At 43.1% G+C, this 13,901-nt stretch overlaps 4 protein-coding genes across 4 annotated transcripts; 2 read left to right on the plus strand and 2 right to left on the minus strand.

Annotated features, from left to right (window-relative positions):
• Positions 1 to 1,293: 1,293 nt before the first annotated feature.
• On the minus strand, positions 1,294 to 4,677 carry LOC119561100 (pachytene checkpoint protein 2 homolog). Its single transcript, XM_037874994.1, has 4 exons — positions 4,417 to 4,677; positions 3,993 to 4,362; positions 2,656 to 3,922; positions 1,294 to 1,502 (listed from the first exon to the last, which is right to left on the minus strand). The coding sequence occupies exons 1-3, from the start codon at positions 4,473 to 4,475 to the stop codon at positions 3,083 to 3,085; spliced, it is 1,269 nt and encodes a 422-aa protein (XP_037730922.1). The 5' UTR covers positions 4,476 to 4,677; the 3' UTR covers positions 1,294 to 1,502; positions 2,656 to 3,082.
• A 41-nt stretch (positions 4,678 to 4,718) lies between these two features.
• LOC119561101 (28S ribosomal protein S18a, mitochondrial) lies at positions 4,719 to 5,411 on the minus strand. Its single transcript, XM_037874995.1, has 2 exons — positions 5,218 to 5,411; positions 4,719 to 5,121 (listed from the first exon to the last, which is right to left on the minus strand). Exons 1-2 carry the CDS (start codon positions 5,312 to 5,314, stop codon positions 4,751 to 4,753), a joined length of 468 nt encoding a protein of 155 aa, XP_037730923.1. The 5' UTR covers positions 5,315 to 5,411; the 3' UTR covers positions 4,719 to 4,750.
• Positions 5,412 to 5,561: 150 nt separating this feature from the next.
• LOC119560213 (protein KRTCAP2 homolog) lies at positions 5,562 to 6,244 on the plus strand. The gene is made up of 2 exons (XM_037873573.1): positions 5,562 to 5,673; positions 5,730 to 6,244. Exons 1-2 carry the CDS (start codon positions 5,670 to 5,672, stop codon positions 6,149 to 6,151), a joined length of 426 nt encoding a protein of 141 aa, XP_037729501.1. The 5' UTR covers positions 5,562 to 5,669; the 3' UTR covers positions 6,152 to 6,244.
• Positions 6,245 to 7,316: 1,072 nt separating this feature from the next.
• Positions 7,317 to 12,347, plus strand: LOC119560658. Its single transcript, XM_037874226.1, has 8 exons — positions 7,317 to 7,457; positions 7,534 to 8,044; positions 8,102 to 9,412; positions 9,479 to 11,030; positions 11,091 to 11,729; positions 11,795 to 11,937; positions 12,003 to 12,111; positions 12,174 to 12,347. Coding segments are annotated over exons 1-8 (4,332 nt in total). The 5' UTR covers positions 7,317 to 7,455; the 3' UTR covers positions 12,239 to 12,347.
• The last annotated feature ends 1,554 nt before the right edge of the window (positions 12,348 to 13,901 follow it).

Below are 13,901 nucleotides of genomic sequence, written 5' to 3' on the forward strand. Positions count from 1 at the left end.
ATGTAATCTGGCGCCAGGCCCACCGCAAAAATTTAAATTAAATCTAAGCTGCATCGAACTTTAACAATATAAAACGGGTTTAAATAATTCATCAATGTGCTTCTTCTTAAATTAATATATCTTAAAAAAATATTATTTACATTTTAAAATGCTAAAAGAAAAGTTGACTGGCATTAATAAAAAAATTCCACTACATTTTTATGAGGCCATTAAACTTAATAATATTGCTTTTTTTCACATCTTTTACAATGTATTCATAATTTTAATTATGTTTTAACAATATTTTTTGTGTTAATTGATTTTTTATAGATATTTAGCATTGCTGAATTTTGATTTATTGTAATAACAAACTCAGTGAATTGAGATTTGCCGTATGTTTATAGGCTATTATCAAATTCAAGCCACAAGTAAATAATCAAACTAAAAAACATATTGTTCATCCAAGGTAATTAATTAACTAATAAAACAGAATACTTCATTAAATGTTTATTTGCATTTTGATCAGGGAAAGGGACCCAAAGTAGAACTCATCTTTCTGCTGTACAAATACTCCGTTCAGAATTAATTGCCTTACAAACAGCAATTTATACCCGTATGAAATATTAATCCAGACTTACAACAATCACAAATTCTCAATCCCATTGTAAGTCCAGGTATTTTGTGCGAATGTAAATAGGCAAGTGCTTCCGTTTTTAGTTTTCCAATTTCAGACAGAGCTTGGGCCAATATTAAAGCATTTACCACTGTTCGGGTGGAAATTTAAATTTCTTAACGCCGCAAAACGGTAAGCTTACAAATCCAAACAATAAACAAGAAACAATTGCTCCCAAGCAACAATAACAGGAGCAACAACAATATCGACAGCAGTCGCATTGGATAACAATGGGAATTTTCCATATTGCTGAAATGCAATTGCAAAATGCTGCTTACAGGCTTCGCACACACACAGAGCAAGGAAAACATAAATAAACGTAACCATCAATGGTTCAATTCTCCATGCAACTGCATGATTGTGCGGGGGAGGAACTTCCGGAGGGTCCGCACCGGGGGATCCAGAAGGATGCTACATGGTACATTTTGGGAACTGCAATCGACCGAAAAATGTTACATATTTATATTGAACTTTATGCGGAATCGCTCTGTTCATAAAGAAGGGAACATCCCAAATTTCACTACCATTATGTAGCTCCTCTATATATTTCTATACTAGATAACCATTAGTTTTCCATCAAGAGTTCGGAATTTGAACTTCCTAGTGAATATGTTTAAATTTAAAAATAAGTTACAATTTACCTTCAATTTGAAATCCTCTGTTATGTTAGACTGGTGATATCCTGCAGCATAGAATGGCGATGATTTTGGATGTTTATTTACCTCTTTGTACTTGTATTCAATTGTTGGCACAGACAAAACCAGCAGACGGAGAGAAAATGGTACCAGGCAATACCCACTGAATGCCGCATTCAAAGCCCATTTATACATAGCTGGAATCGTAGTCCTTGCTGCTAAAATAAAACGTTAAACAGTAAATATAGATACTTGTAACACACGACCGGAACAGACAAACAACGCGTTCTACCATGGAATGTAAAAATCAACAACCGAATGCCAGATGAATTGGAAACTTTTCTCGCCTCAAGGACACGTTTTCCTCTATTTTAAAATGATTTAAAAAACGGTGTATCTGAACTAGGTCAAAAAACGTAAAATTAAAAACCAATTACTTAACTTCCTTTATCATTAAAAATCTAATTTATCTCTCAGAATATTTGTGACAGGTATAAAAATAAAAAAGCTACCCTAACTCTTAATATAGTAAATAGTGCTTTTCAGGCTATTTTTGCTGTTGCCCATTTAGATACTGCTGTGATTCCGTAACCGTGTGGCTAATAAACCCCGTATATTTTATATGCCCGGGCAGGAGGACAATGGGCGGAATCACCCATGAGCATGGCATCACATTTTCATCAACAGGAATCTGTTTTATCGCACTCCCCAACTCCGAGTAGCACATCTACATTTTATTAGCCTTGCAGCTATTCGTTCACATAATTCGATGGCGCCCCTACTTGTCTATTTTTACTGTCTTTCGGTTTATCGATGCCACCTATCCCCAGACTCCTTACTCCTTGCTTCATTGCGCAAATCCAATGGTGGGTATTTGTCCTGATTTAATTAAAGCCGCCCAGCAACAACACCGCTTTTAAGACAGGGAATTTTTACACCCTCATGGGTCTTACTTATATGAATTTAAGTAAATATTGAATCTGTGTACTTAGAAAAACATTTAGAAACAGTGACTTTAATGTGATTACCATACCTTTGATAGTACCTTCCAGGTATTTAATTTCTTGTTGGATTCCACCATTACCAAGGAATTAAAAGTCCTTTTCAACCAAACATAAGGTTCAGTGTGCGGACTAACTGGCATCTATTTTATGGGAAAATTCAATCAGGCTGTTGGATTTACACTCCACCCTTTAGATTCCCATATTTTCAGACTAAGCTAATGCAACGACTGCAATTGACTGAGTGGCTTCAAAACGGATGATACGGATCAACAGGCAGCATCAACACAGAATCAAATCGTCAAAAAATTTGATTAGTCGTCACTTGCCCCTGCAATAACTTGGTGTCCTTAACCACCAAACTCACCCCTTCTTCCTGCAGAAGTGCCACCAGCATCCAATAGCTTCGATGTGTGCCGGACTTGAGAGTGCTCCTACACTCGAATGTGAAGGACAGGACAGGCAAGGCAAAAGTGCTGAGATTGCGTAGGGTCCGATGTCCGTGCATATCGATGTGGATGTTGGAAAGGGCAGTGGATGTGGATGTGGGGGCTTGCAAGCAAATAACAAGATTTCACGCTTGATTTTCACATCAAAAGCCGGATAAAGAAATGAGGAAAATCTCTGTGTCGTGTGCAAATGAAACGAGGCAGCAAACAGAATAGGGATTGGACCCGTGCCTCTGCTCCGGATTGTTTTTCATAGCAGCAAATTGAAGTTTACAAAGTATCGCATTTGATGGACTTAAAATAGGTGCAGTAAATGCATTTTTTCGTGTGAGCTTTGCTGTTGCTTTAGAGCTCCTCCAAGGACTCGATTTTCAAGAGGCGTTGTTCGGCCAAATGCTGCTCTAAAGCCTCCAGCATGGCGTCCAGAAAGTCCGACAGGCTGATCTTCTGGTCCAGTTCGAAGAGATCGCTGCTGGTGTACTGGGCATGGGCCAAAAGAGGCAGCTTACGCAGCGTTCGGCCACTTAGTCCAATGCTCCGCTCAGCCAATTGGGTCAGAAGTCCCTCCTCGGCGTCCTCCGCCTCCAGAGCCTCGCGCTGCAGAACTCCCGCCGTCATTAGCTCAGCCAACATGCCCTTGTATATGGCTCGAATAGCGGGCATACCGGGGTACCCGATAAACAGACGCACGTCGGCACGATCCAGGAAGGCCAGGTCAATGCTTTGAGCCAGATTGGATGTGGCCAGGATGAGTACGTTGGGACAGGCCTTAATGTCATCCAGCTGAGTCAGCACCGCGTTCACCACCCGCATGGCATCTCTGGGCTCGTTACTAGACATGGCACTCCTGGCGTAGGCCAGCGACTCCACCTCGTCAATCAGCACACAGACCAGATTGTTACGATCCGCCACCAGTTCCGAGATCTTCGAGAACAGGCGCGCCACCAGTTTGCCACTCTCCGAGAACCACTTGGAGAACAGGCTGTGGCTGTTGATCTCCACCAGGTGGGTGTACGCATAGCTTCCTTGGGTGCGTATGGCCAACTTCTGGGCCAAGGCCTTGCAGAGGCTCGTCTTTCCCGTTCCCGGTGGTCCATGAAGCAGCAACAGCCGGTTGCAGGCGATCACATTCATGTCCACCCGGTGCTGCGAGAAAGTGAGTGCCGACAGAGCAAACTTCAGGAGCTGGAGCGGAAAATTTGTAAGATCGAGTTGTTTTGTGCTGGTATCTACATATATACAGTGCTCCCCTTACCTTCTCCTTCAGTCCGGTCTCGTAAATGAGGTTCTCCCACAGGCCCACAAACTGAACGGCCGGCAGGAGGACATGATTGGCCGAAACGACGCTATCGATGTCATCCGAGTCTCCACTACCTCCTGCTGGGAAGAGTCCACCAGTTGCCTCTACCCGCTGGGTCATATAGAAATGGAAGCGGTACTTGATCTCGGTGTTCTGCCATGCCTTGCCGTCGCCGTTGTCGCGCTCCAGGAGCACACTCTCCAAGTATTGACGCTGAACTTGAATGATGTCCGGCTGGAATGCCAAATTTCTGGGTAAACTGCTGGTCGACTGAAAATAAGCCAACAAAGCGCGCTCTAGACCGTTGCGAATTTCACTAAGGCGACTGCAAAAGGATTTTTTAAAATATTTATTCACTTTTCCGGCAGACTATACTCACAATTCGTTTTTCACGCGAACTTCTACATGAACCGTGCCGCTATTGCTTAAAAAACTCATTGTGCAAGTAAAGCTTTGAAAAATTGCGGGAACAAAGAAATTATAAACAAAGTGACGCTTGAGCAGTGTGACCAAATTAATAAAGCTAAATGATCCAGCACACTTTGTTTTTAAAATTAAAAACAATTCTTTTTAGATGTGACTATAAATTGTCTTATTTTACATTACTCGATTTGAAACCAAAATAATAGATGAACTCCCAGAGAAGTTAAGGCCAAGTGTAATCCTAATCAACCGACGAAGTACCTCTATTAACACATTTATTGCATTTAACACTAGTATTTAATTGTGGACTCCAGGAAGTACTTGTTGAACTTGCGCCAACCGAAGCGCTTCTTAGGATCCTTTTTGCTCCACTCAGGTGCCAGATTGGGCATCAGTCCCGCCTTCTGGGCCATGGTCACCAGGGTGCCCATCTTCTTCTGCTGCCGGTGGCACAAACCGGTGATCCGCCTGGGCAGCATGCAGCCGTCGGAGCGGACGTACTGCGACAGGATTAGCACATCCGTGTGCTTGATGTCCAGGCCCAGAGTGCACTCCGGGCAGAAGTTGGTCTGGCAGGCGGATTTGAGCATAAGGACGGCACGCGGCGACTCCACATTAACGCCCTCGAAGATCTTCACATTGTTCTCCTGCTTCTCCTGGACTGGAAGTGGTATTTAAACCAAGAAATCCATTAGTTCTTGTACTATTCCCCTTCGGAGGGGTTATGAAACACCCCATGGAGGTCTGTGGAACTCACTTTCTTTTATCTGTCTGGGCGTTGTGGTGGCCACGCCGCGCACTTTTATGATGGAACTCCTGATTGTACTGGTGGCCACTTTCAGCAGGGAGGACATGTTGAGGGCGTTTTTTAGTTATAATTTATAATTTATAAAAATTGTGCTTAAATGCAATGTTATTGCTCGGTTGGCCATTCACCACGAAAGCCGCAGCGTTGCCACATCAACGGTGACTAATCGTTTAAATGTATCGATAGTCGGGAAAATACTTAAGGTTTAATTTTAGATTAAAGACAAGATACGTTTGAAATATAATATTTTTTATCTCGCTAATGATATGATAAATTCTTTTAAACGTGCCTTGTAAAATGGATAATATAGTACAAGTATCGATAATAACAAACAAATAGGTGGAAAGGTATCGATATTTAACACGTACATGAAAGACGCCGGCTGGTAGAAAAAATAAAATATGTGTAAGCAAATTATGGGAAATTGCGGCCAACAGAAACCAAAACCCGATCCTTTGCAGCCGCCTCGATGAGCAGCAAGAGCACACTGGTGTCCTCCATTATCTCGGGACTCCTGAGCGTCGTCCTCTTCGCCACACTGCGATTCTGCTCCGAATGGTTCAACGACTCGCAGCTGAAGGTGCTTTTGGGCGGATACCTCTTCTCCTGGCTGTTCATTCTGAGCCTCACATGCGTCTCCAACGCGGAGATGATCATATTTGGCCAAGACTTCCAGGCCAAGCTGCTGCCGGAGATCCTCTTTTGCCTCTCACTCACGGTGGCCGCAGCGGGGATCGTACATCGCGTCTGCGCCACCACCAGTGTCCTGTTCTCCTTGGTGGGCCTCTACTTCCTGAACAGGATCTCCACAAAGTACTACTCCATCCAGGTGCCCACGGTGGATGCATCTGCGGCGAGGAAGGGCGGCAAGAAGTTCAAATGATCACGCTGAATCTCTAGCCTGGACCATATGTGCTGACTAAAACATTCGAATAACTATAAAACACATTAATAAATAACACACTCTTATAATCTATGCCGAACAGAATGTTGTGGTCCATAAAGCTCACAATCTGAAAGCAGATTAATTGCATATAATAAGAGCTATTAATTATTTTTTTAGTCATTCTGAATCTTTAATTTAATGGATAATTGATAACCTAGTATCTCAATCCCTGCCTTACCATTAGACCTTGTTTGCACTACAGATCCCTGTGCTTCTCGAGCCGAGCACGCAGGGTCTTGAAACACTGAGATTCCCACTGCTTTGGGTGGCAAATCGGAACCTCTGTATCCTGTCTGATTTAGTTCCTGGTTGTTAAAGGCGGCGGTGGCGGTCATCATGGCAGCAGGAACAAATCCACGGATAAAGAGTATTTAGCCACCACCTCCTCCAGGCTTAGGTTGCCTTTAAGCGTCTGCAGGAAACTGTCATGGAACTTTCATCCACAAAAAATGAGTGTTTATCCTTATCAACAATGATTTTAAATTTCCCACCCTGCCTACATTGCCGTCCTTACAGACGCTTCAAAATAATTTTCCGCTGTTCAAAAGCTAAATCGGAAGCTTTTATATTTGAAAAATGTGATAATTGTGAAAAGTTGTTAACAAAACAAATACAAACTGCCTTCTTTTCAATATTTAGTATAATTTTAGTCGGAAAATACGATATTTAATAGACGTTGCCAGATGGTCTAAATATATTCTGGCATATTATGCTGGTTAAAAGTATCGTAGTTTTAAACACATAGACAACACGTTTAAAATCAGGTAACATAAAATTAATTTTTAATATTGTTTATAAATAAAGATTAACTAGTTTTTATATACATGATTTAAAGGACTAATTAAACATTCTAATTGGGAATCCTGGATTTTTTACGACTTTTCATAAAGGAATAAATTTTATCAATAGTTTTAATCAAAATCAAAATGATTAAGATGTAATTATTTTTAGCAATCTAATATATCTTTAATTGCCAATCCACACCCCGCAGAAAATAAAAACAGTTACTTTTTAGCTATTTATAGCTACTTTCAACTTTTTAAATGTTCGACAGCCCTGTGCGTTCAACAGTCTGGCAGCACCGTACTTAGGCGCGTCTTTAAAGGTTTCTGGCAACACCAATAGAAAGCGTCGCATCCTTTGACTAATTTAGAAATTTTGTGTGAAATTAGTGAAATAAGTTGTGTTTAATTGTAGTAATTTATGTAAGAAGCGTAAGAGGTCAAGTGACCATAGCCAAAATGTAAGATCGCGATCATGGATCACAGAAAACCATGCAGAAAACCGTACTAACGCAGAGTACACCCAACTATTTCCAGGTCGAAGCCCCAGAATGATGACACTCTGGAGCTGGACGAGATCCTCAGCCAGCCGGTAAAGGACAAGGAGCGCTTTGCAGCCTTCATGTTGCGCAAGTTGGCCGAGAACAAGCCGCCACAGAACAGCAATCTCTTTGGTAACTTCAATCTCGACTTTGACTTGGATTTTGAGGCGCCACTGATCAAGAAGATCAAGCCCAAGGCCAAGGTACCAGAAGTGCAGCCTGCAGTGTTGCGGGAGTTAACCACTGCATCCGATGCCGTCCCCGAGCAACCCAATAAGCCGCCTGTGGACCAGGCATCCAATGAGAATCAGCCGCCGCCCACAACCTCGCCCACTTTGTCGCCAAATCATCGACGATCCTTGCGCCGCAGCGGAAATGTTCCGGGCTCCGACAAGCTACGCCGACATGCCATCCGCAGGCGATCCCGAAGCTGCGGACGCCAACTGCTCCCTGAGTTCGAAGAGGCCATCAACCTGACCCGCAGCCTATCCAGTCCCGTAAACTTTGTAGGTGCCACACATCTCCAGAAAAGTCTTAATCTTATCTGAAATCAAATCTTGTAGGTCCCAGAAATAAGCAGCACACCCTGCGCAGAGAAAACTAAACAGGATGATGCTAAAGCTGCGGGAAACCCAGCAGACAAACAAAAAAAGCCAGTTGAAAAGCCGGCGGTGCAACCCGAGAAGCCAGCAGAAAAACCAGCGAAAAATTCTTTAACGCCAGAGGTGAAGTCCCCTTCCAGGTCTTCTATTCTCGCCGCTGAAATTGATCAAATCTGCAAGGAACGGCAGAATTCCTTTTACAACAATGTCCTGCAGCTGGAGTACACTGGTCGGTCACCGCACACGCGTCCCTTGACCCCGTCTTCACAATCTGTGGCGGGTTTGCGACGCACTTACACCATGGAAAAAGGTCCAGCTCCGGGACAGCTGCTGCTTTCACCTTCACATCGCTGTGAACCAATTATCAAATCACCAGTGGTGAAGTTAAAGCGGACGAATCAAGAAGTAACAGTGCCTGACACACCACAACGACCGAGTCATGAAACTACCTGGCAATCGCAGCCACAACCGGAGTTCGTGGTGCCGGAAACTCAGCCACAGGATCTGGGAGACCTGGTGCAGACTCTGTCGCGGAATGCCAGCGGCCCAATTGTGGTGATAAACACAACCAATCCAAGGCGGAATTCTGGCCAGGTAGAAACTCCTCCGACATCTCCACTTCTCAGGTCGTTTTCCCAGCCGGTATCTTCCGCTAAAAGTTTTGCTGCTGCCCCTTCCCCGAAACCGAAAGGCCAATCTTCGCGGGTCGTAGAAAATGTAGACGCCATTATGACCGACGACGAAAGTGACGAACAGCCCAGCTCAGCGGCATTGAATCTAGCCCCCCCGGGCGGCAACACAACTCGCCAGCGACGCTTGCGCAATAGCAACCGGGTTCGAGTTGCCGAAACTAAGGAGAGTTCCATGCACCTGCTTAACTTACACCGGTCGGACAATGCGAAGAAGACTAAGCCCCGTATGACAACAGTACCACTAAACAAGGCCCCCAGTGCTCCCATTAATGGGGAGCAGTTCGCCAACGAACTGGCCCGCATGAGCAACTATGAGATTTTGGATCTGCGCAAGCGCATCTCAGACGAGGCGGTCCCTTTAAATGGCCACAAGCGCCGTTCGGAGATGCTTATTCAGCAGGAACTTATGCGGAGAAATATGATGGACGAGCGCGACGGATTGCCCGGAAAACCATCCTCCTATTCCGATTCAGATGAGGAGTATTCGCCGGTTAAGCGAAGAACCCGTAGTAATCTACGAAGAAGCAGTGAGCGATCGAAGAGAGGCCGACCGCGCTCTAAGCGACGGGATCCACCAATGGTGAGTTGTCTTAGGAAATAAATAAATGAAGTTCATTAAAATTTCCCTCCCGATTTCACTCTGCAGACGAAGGAGCTTGAGAACTATTTGGGCCTCTCCAATACTATGGAAACTCGTCGAAAATTATCCAAGCAAAGCAAACGAAGTCTTTACACAAAGGGGGACTCCAACGTTGAGGATTATGATTCGTCATCGCCGGTTAAGCTGCCAAGACTGAGTAAAAGTATTCAAATTGTTCCGCCTCCTCCCGCTTCCCTGCGCTATTCGCAATCGATGCAAAATTTGCGCCGCAGCACTAGATTCGATTTCGATGATGTCGTGATGGCTGCTCCTCCAGAGTTTAATAATACTGGGAATAATGATAGCATTGAAATTGCACCACCGCCTCCAGAGTATTTAGTAAATACACAAAACAGAAGCACAATTGGACGAAAAAGTCATAAAGACGATCTTTTTTCTCCTCCACCGGAGTACAATGAACAAAGTGAAGACGATGAGCAACCAAGAATTGGAAGAGCCAGACCATCACAGCAGTCGATTCGACGAAAGACGAAAGAGAACGAGCTGGTTCCACCTCCATTTGAATATATTGAACAACAGGAGAACGAAGGAGTCGAGGAACAAAATGAAAATGACGAACCATCAAATAAACCGCAGCTTAGTTTGCAGCCAAGACAATGTGGACAAAAGACTAAAAAAGACTCAGTGGTACCACCTCCATTTGAATATATTAACCCAACGGAAAACAAAGATGAAGAGGAACAGGATCGTAACGATGAGCCACCAAGGAAGTCGCTGAAAAATACAAGAAAAACTGCTGAGTACAACGCGACAAATCGGAATACGGAGCGACCGGAGCCCCCGAAAAATGGAATCGGCGATAGCGATAGCGAAATTGAGCAACCCAGGAGTCTGAGGAGCAGAAGAAACAAATCAGACAACCTAAATCCAAATGTACAAAAGGCGAAGAAGAGCGGAGTCGTTCCACCTCCAATCACTGCGGATGATGTGGAAGACGGGGAACGGGGGCAGCAGGATGAAGTAGTACCACTTACATTAGAATGTATTGAAGGTCCCGATGATAAAGCTCCGGAATCGGCATCGACACCAAGTGCCTTTGATTCTTCATCTAGCAATAGGAAACGTAATCTTCAGAGTGTATCAAGAAGCCAAGATGTTGATCAGTTACCCAATCGGTCATCTAAGTCCTATAATCTTTCAAATAACCGCAAGAGTCCTAAAGCTGATTATGTAATAAACGCTCATCCAACCACCCAAGAGGAAGAAATTATCGAGAAATCGGAACAAATGGAATCCCTACGCGTAAACACTCCCACTCCTCCGCCAGCTCCAAAGTCAAGTGATGTGAGCAGCAAAAATCGGCCTGTCCATGAGGGTTCTTTGGACGAAGACGATGTGCCCAGCACGAGTCGAGCGGCTCTGGAAGCTCTGCATCGTAGTCAAAGAATGGCAAAGAATCAGTCAAAAGATGTTTTGAACGATGATGTGGTGTTTAAGAAACCAAAGGCACCGGCACCACGTGCGAGATCCAAGAAAAATAAGTCTGAGGTAGACAAGTTAAAGCTGTCGAAGATTCCGGTGAATTTGGACGATACCTGTGAGTATATATAATGATGTTAAGATTTTACATATCTATTTATATTTTCTGCCTCATTAGCCGGTATCAGGCGTTCCAAGCGAGGTCAAGTGCCACTTCAGATGACTTGGTGCCATACTATGGATCCTACGCAGTTTAGCTTCATGCGTGACTCCGTACAGCCTCCTAGCCAAAACTCGAAAGGTATAAAAGCAAATTTGAGTAAAACGAAGAAAGCCAGTGTCGCAAAAACGAAGAAAGCTGCAGTAGACAAATTATTGGTTAGCCGGGGACCATTGTGCAGCAGTACCCCACGAAATGCCGAAAAAGGGTCAGAGGCAATCCCAAACTCGGAATCTCTTGGCATCAGTCCCTTGGCGTGGGAGGATACGGCGCCAATAGTGGTGCAAACAGTGGTTGAAAAGGTTGCCAAGAAAAGAGGACGAAGCAAGAAGCAAGAGGAAGTTGTGCAAACTGAAACACAGTCTGAACCAGACGCGGAGCCGAAAGAGGCCGTGGCGTCTTGCGCAACACCCTTCAGAAACGATCACTACCCGGAAACGGAGCCGGAACCCGAGCCCGAGCCCGAGCCCAAAGTGCCACCGGCAACTTCTCTTAGAGACGAGCAGGAGGAAGCCTCCATTCAGCTGATGCACTGGCTCCGAGGCGTCCGCGATTTCCAACCCACTCCTGGTATGTCGGATGAAAGCGCGAGTGTCTGTAAGTATACATAATTACCATTATGGTAAATATATTTAATAACAATTGTGTTCTTGTCCTTGCAGCTACTGCAAATGAATTGGTTTTCACCCAGGTAGATGGCATTGACTACGCTTTCTACAATACGAAGGAAAAGGCAACATTGGGATATATGCGATTCCAGCCCCACCAGACTCGCAACACAAAGCGCGCCAAAGTACATCCTCTGGTGAGTAGTAAAGAGGTTTCTTCAATTTCTAGCTTTCAGTTTTATGAACCTGTTATGTTTTTTAGAAATTCATTGTGCAATTCGGAGAGTTTGCCGTGCAAACCCAGTCCGAAGGCCAAGAGAATGAAGTGCATGCTACTCTACGTGTCGGCGACATGATTGAAGTAGATAAAGGTAAGATATCACAGCAGTAATACCTACTATAGAAAGTACTTATAAATCTTGATTTCTTCTAGGCACCAAATATAGTATTCAAAACGCTATAGACGATGTAAGTGTCCTAATGGTTATACGCAGTTAATTTTGGATTTATTATTTAAAAACTTGGAAGTTATATTGGAGTTATATTTTGTACGTTTTCATCGCAAAGAAGCAAAGTAATAAAGTGTTGTTTTGTTATAATGATTAAATGTGGTTTTTTTTCCGTTGGCCAGACATTGACATTAAACTCTGTTTATTTATAGGAAAATATTTTTTAAAGTTCTTAGGAATGTATTCATACTTTAAAAAGTCTGTCAATCGCACAGATAGAAATCCTATCCATTGTTTCAGTGATTTGGGAGTGAGTATGGGTACGATATTCTAGTCTAAGCTGCTCAGAATTTCAAGTTCATTTAATTTCCATTTTCTTTGAAATTCACAAGTTGCTCGCCATAGATGTGGATGCCATTGGAAACTTCAAAAGCGAAATGGCAAACAGGCGTAACAACGCCAGAAAGAACACACAAGCAGCCAACCCAACACCGCATGCAACTTTCGAAACATTTTGCACGTCTGCTTTGTATGGCAATTTTTTAAAAAAGCACACAATAAACACACACGCAGCAGGAACACAAACATAAATTCTAAAAAAGTAAATTAAATCAACAGAAACTTTTCCGGCAGGTGTGCTTGTCCTTGTGCCCGTGCCTGCATCCCAATCGTAGCTAGGAGCAGCATTTAAAATTAACACAACACCACCTGACATTCATTACAAGCCTTTGATCATCGCACGCGCCACTCTCGATTCCGAGCTCCGATAAAGAAACACTAAGAGTAAAATTTAATTTAAAAAATATATATATCGTTTGAAAGAAAAATGTACAATCGAATATATTAGCCAAATTAGAAAAATATCAGTATACTTAAACAACACAAACCACAAATAATGATCATTTTAGGTCACCCTTTACTTAGATATTTACTTAACAAACTAATAAAAATTGATGTATTTTATAAAACAATTTAAAAAAGTATATATATCTAACTAGTTTTTGGGAATTATGATAAATGTTGAAAAATGATAACAAAATAGATATGAAAAGTTAAACTTTTTAAAATTTATTCTCTCACATATTTTTTCCGAGTGACCAATGACAATCGGAATTCCTCAGGAATCGTCCAGGTGTGGGCGGGTTGAAATCGGCAGCTGGACTCCACGCCCACCGCCAAGTGCAGCTCGTGCATGCCAATCAGCGGGATTCCTGTAGTGTTCCTTTGAAGTCCTGCAGAAGTTCTGTGGAACGGCTGCTTGACGAACAACGTGGGGAAAGACATCCTAGCAGGTGGACACATATAGGTGCCTGGTTAGCTGGATGCCCAACCAGTGGCTCCTTTTCACGTTCAATTTCCATTTACTTGACGGCAGGAGTCTACAACACCCCTGTAGGCATGCCAACAGCGAGGACAAACATTCACATACGGCACAAAGAAAAAACTGGTCGAGTGGTAGCCTTTGAAATACAATGTGGAAATATACTGAGATGTTAAAATATTTTTGTAAAAAAAATGAGATATTATTATCGTTAAAAAATAAAAGTAACCTTATTCTTTCTTTATATTTTAAGAGGGTTTATATAATATACCCTCAAGTGAGTTTTGTTGAATCATTTTTAAATTCTTATATCAGTGAAATTTGTTTCGGTGTACATGCACTTTGGCACTATCTCAAAGGGGGTTCCAAAGGACAACTAACAGGTATTTAT

Source organism: Drosophila subpulchrella, unplaced genomic scaffold (assembly GCF_014743375.2).
Source record: "Drosophila subpulchrella strain 33 F10 #4 breed RU33 unplaced genomic scaffold, RU_Dsub_v1.1 Primary Assembly Seq354, whole genome shotgun sequence".
Classification (NCBI taxonomy): domain Eukaryota; kingdom Metazoa; phylum Arthropoda; class Insecta; order Diptera; family Drosophilidae; genus Drosophila; species Drosophila subpulchrella.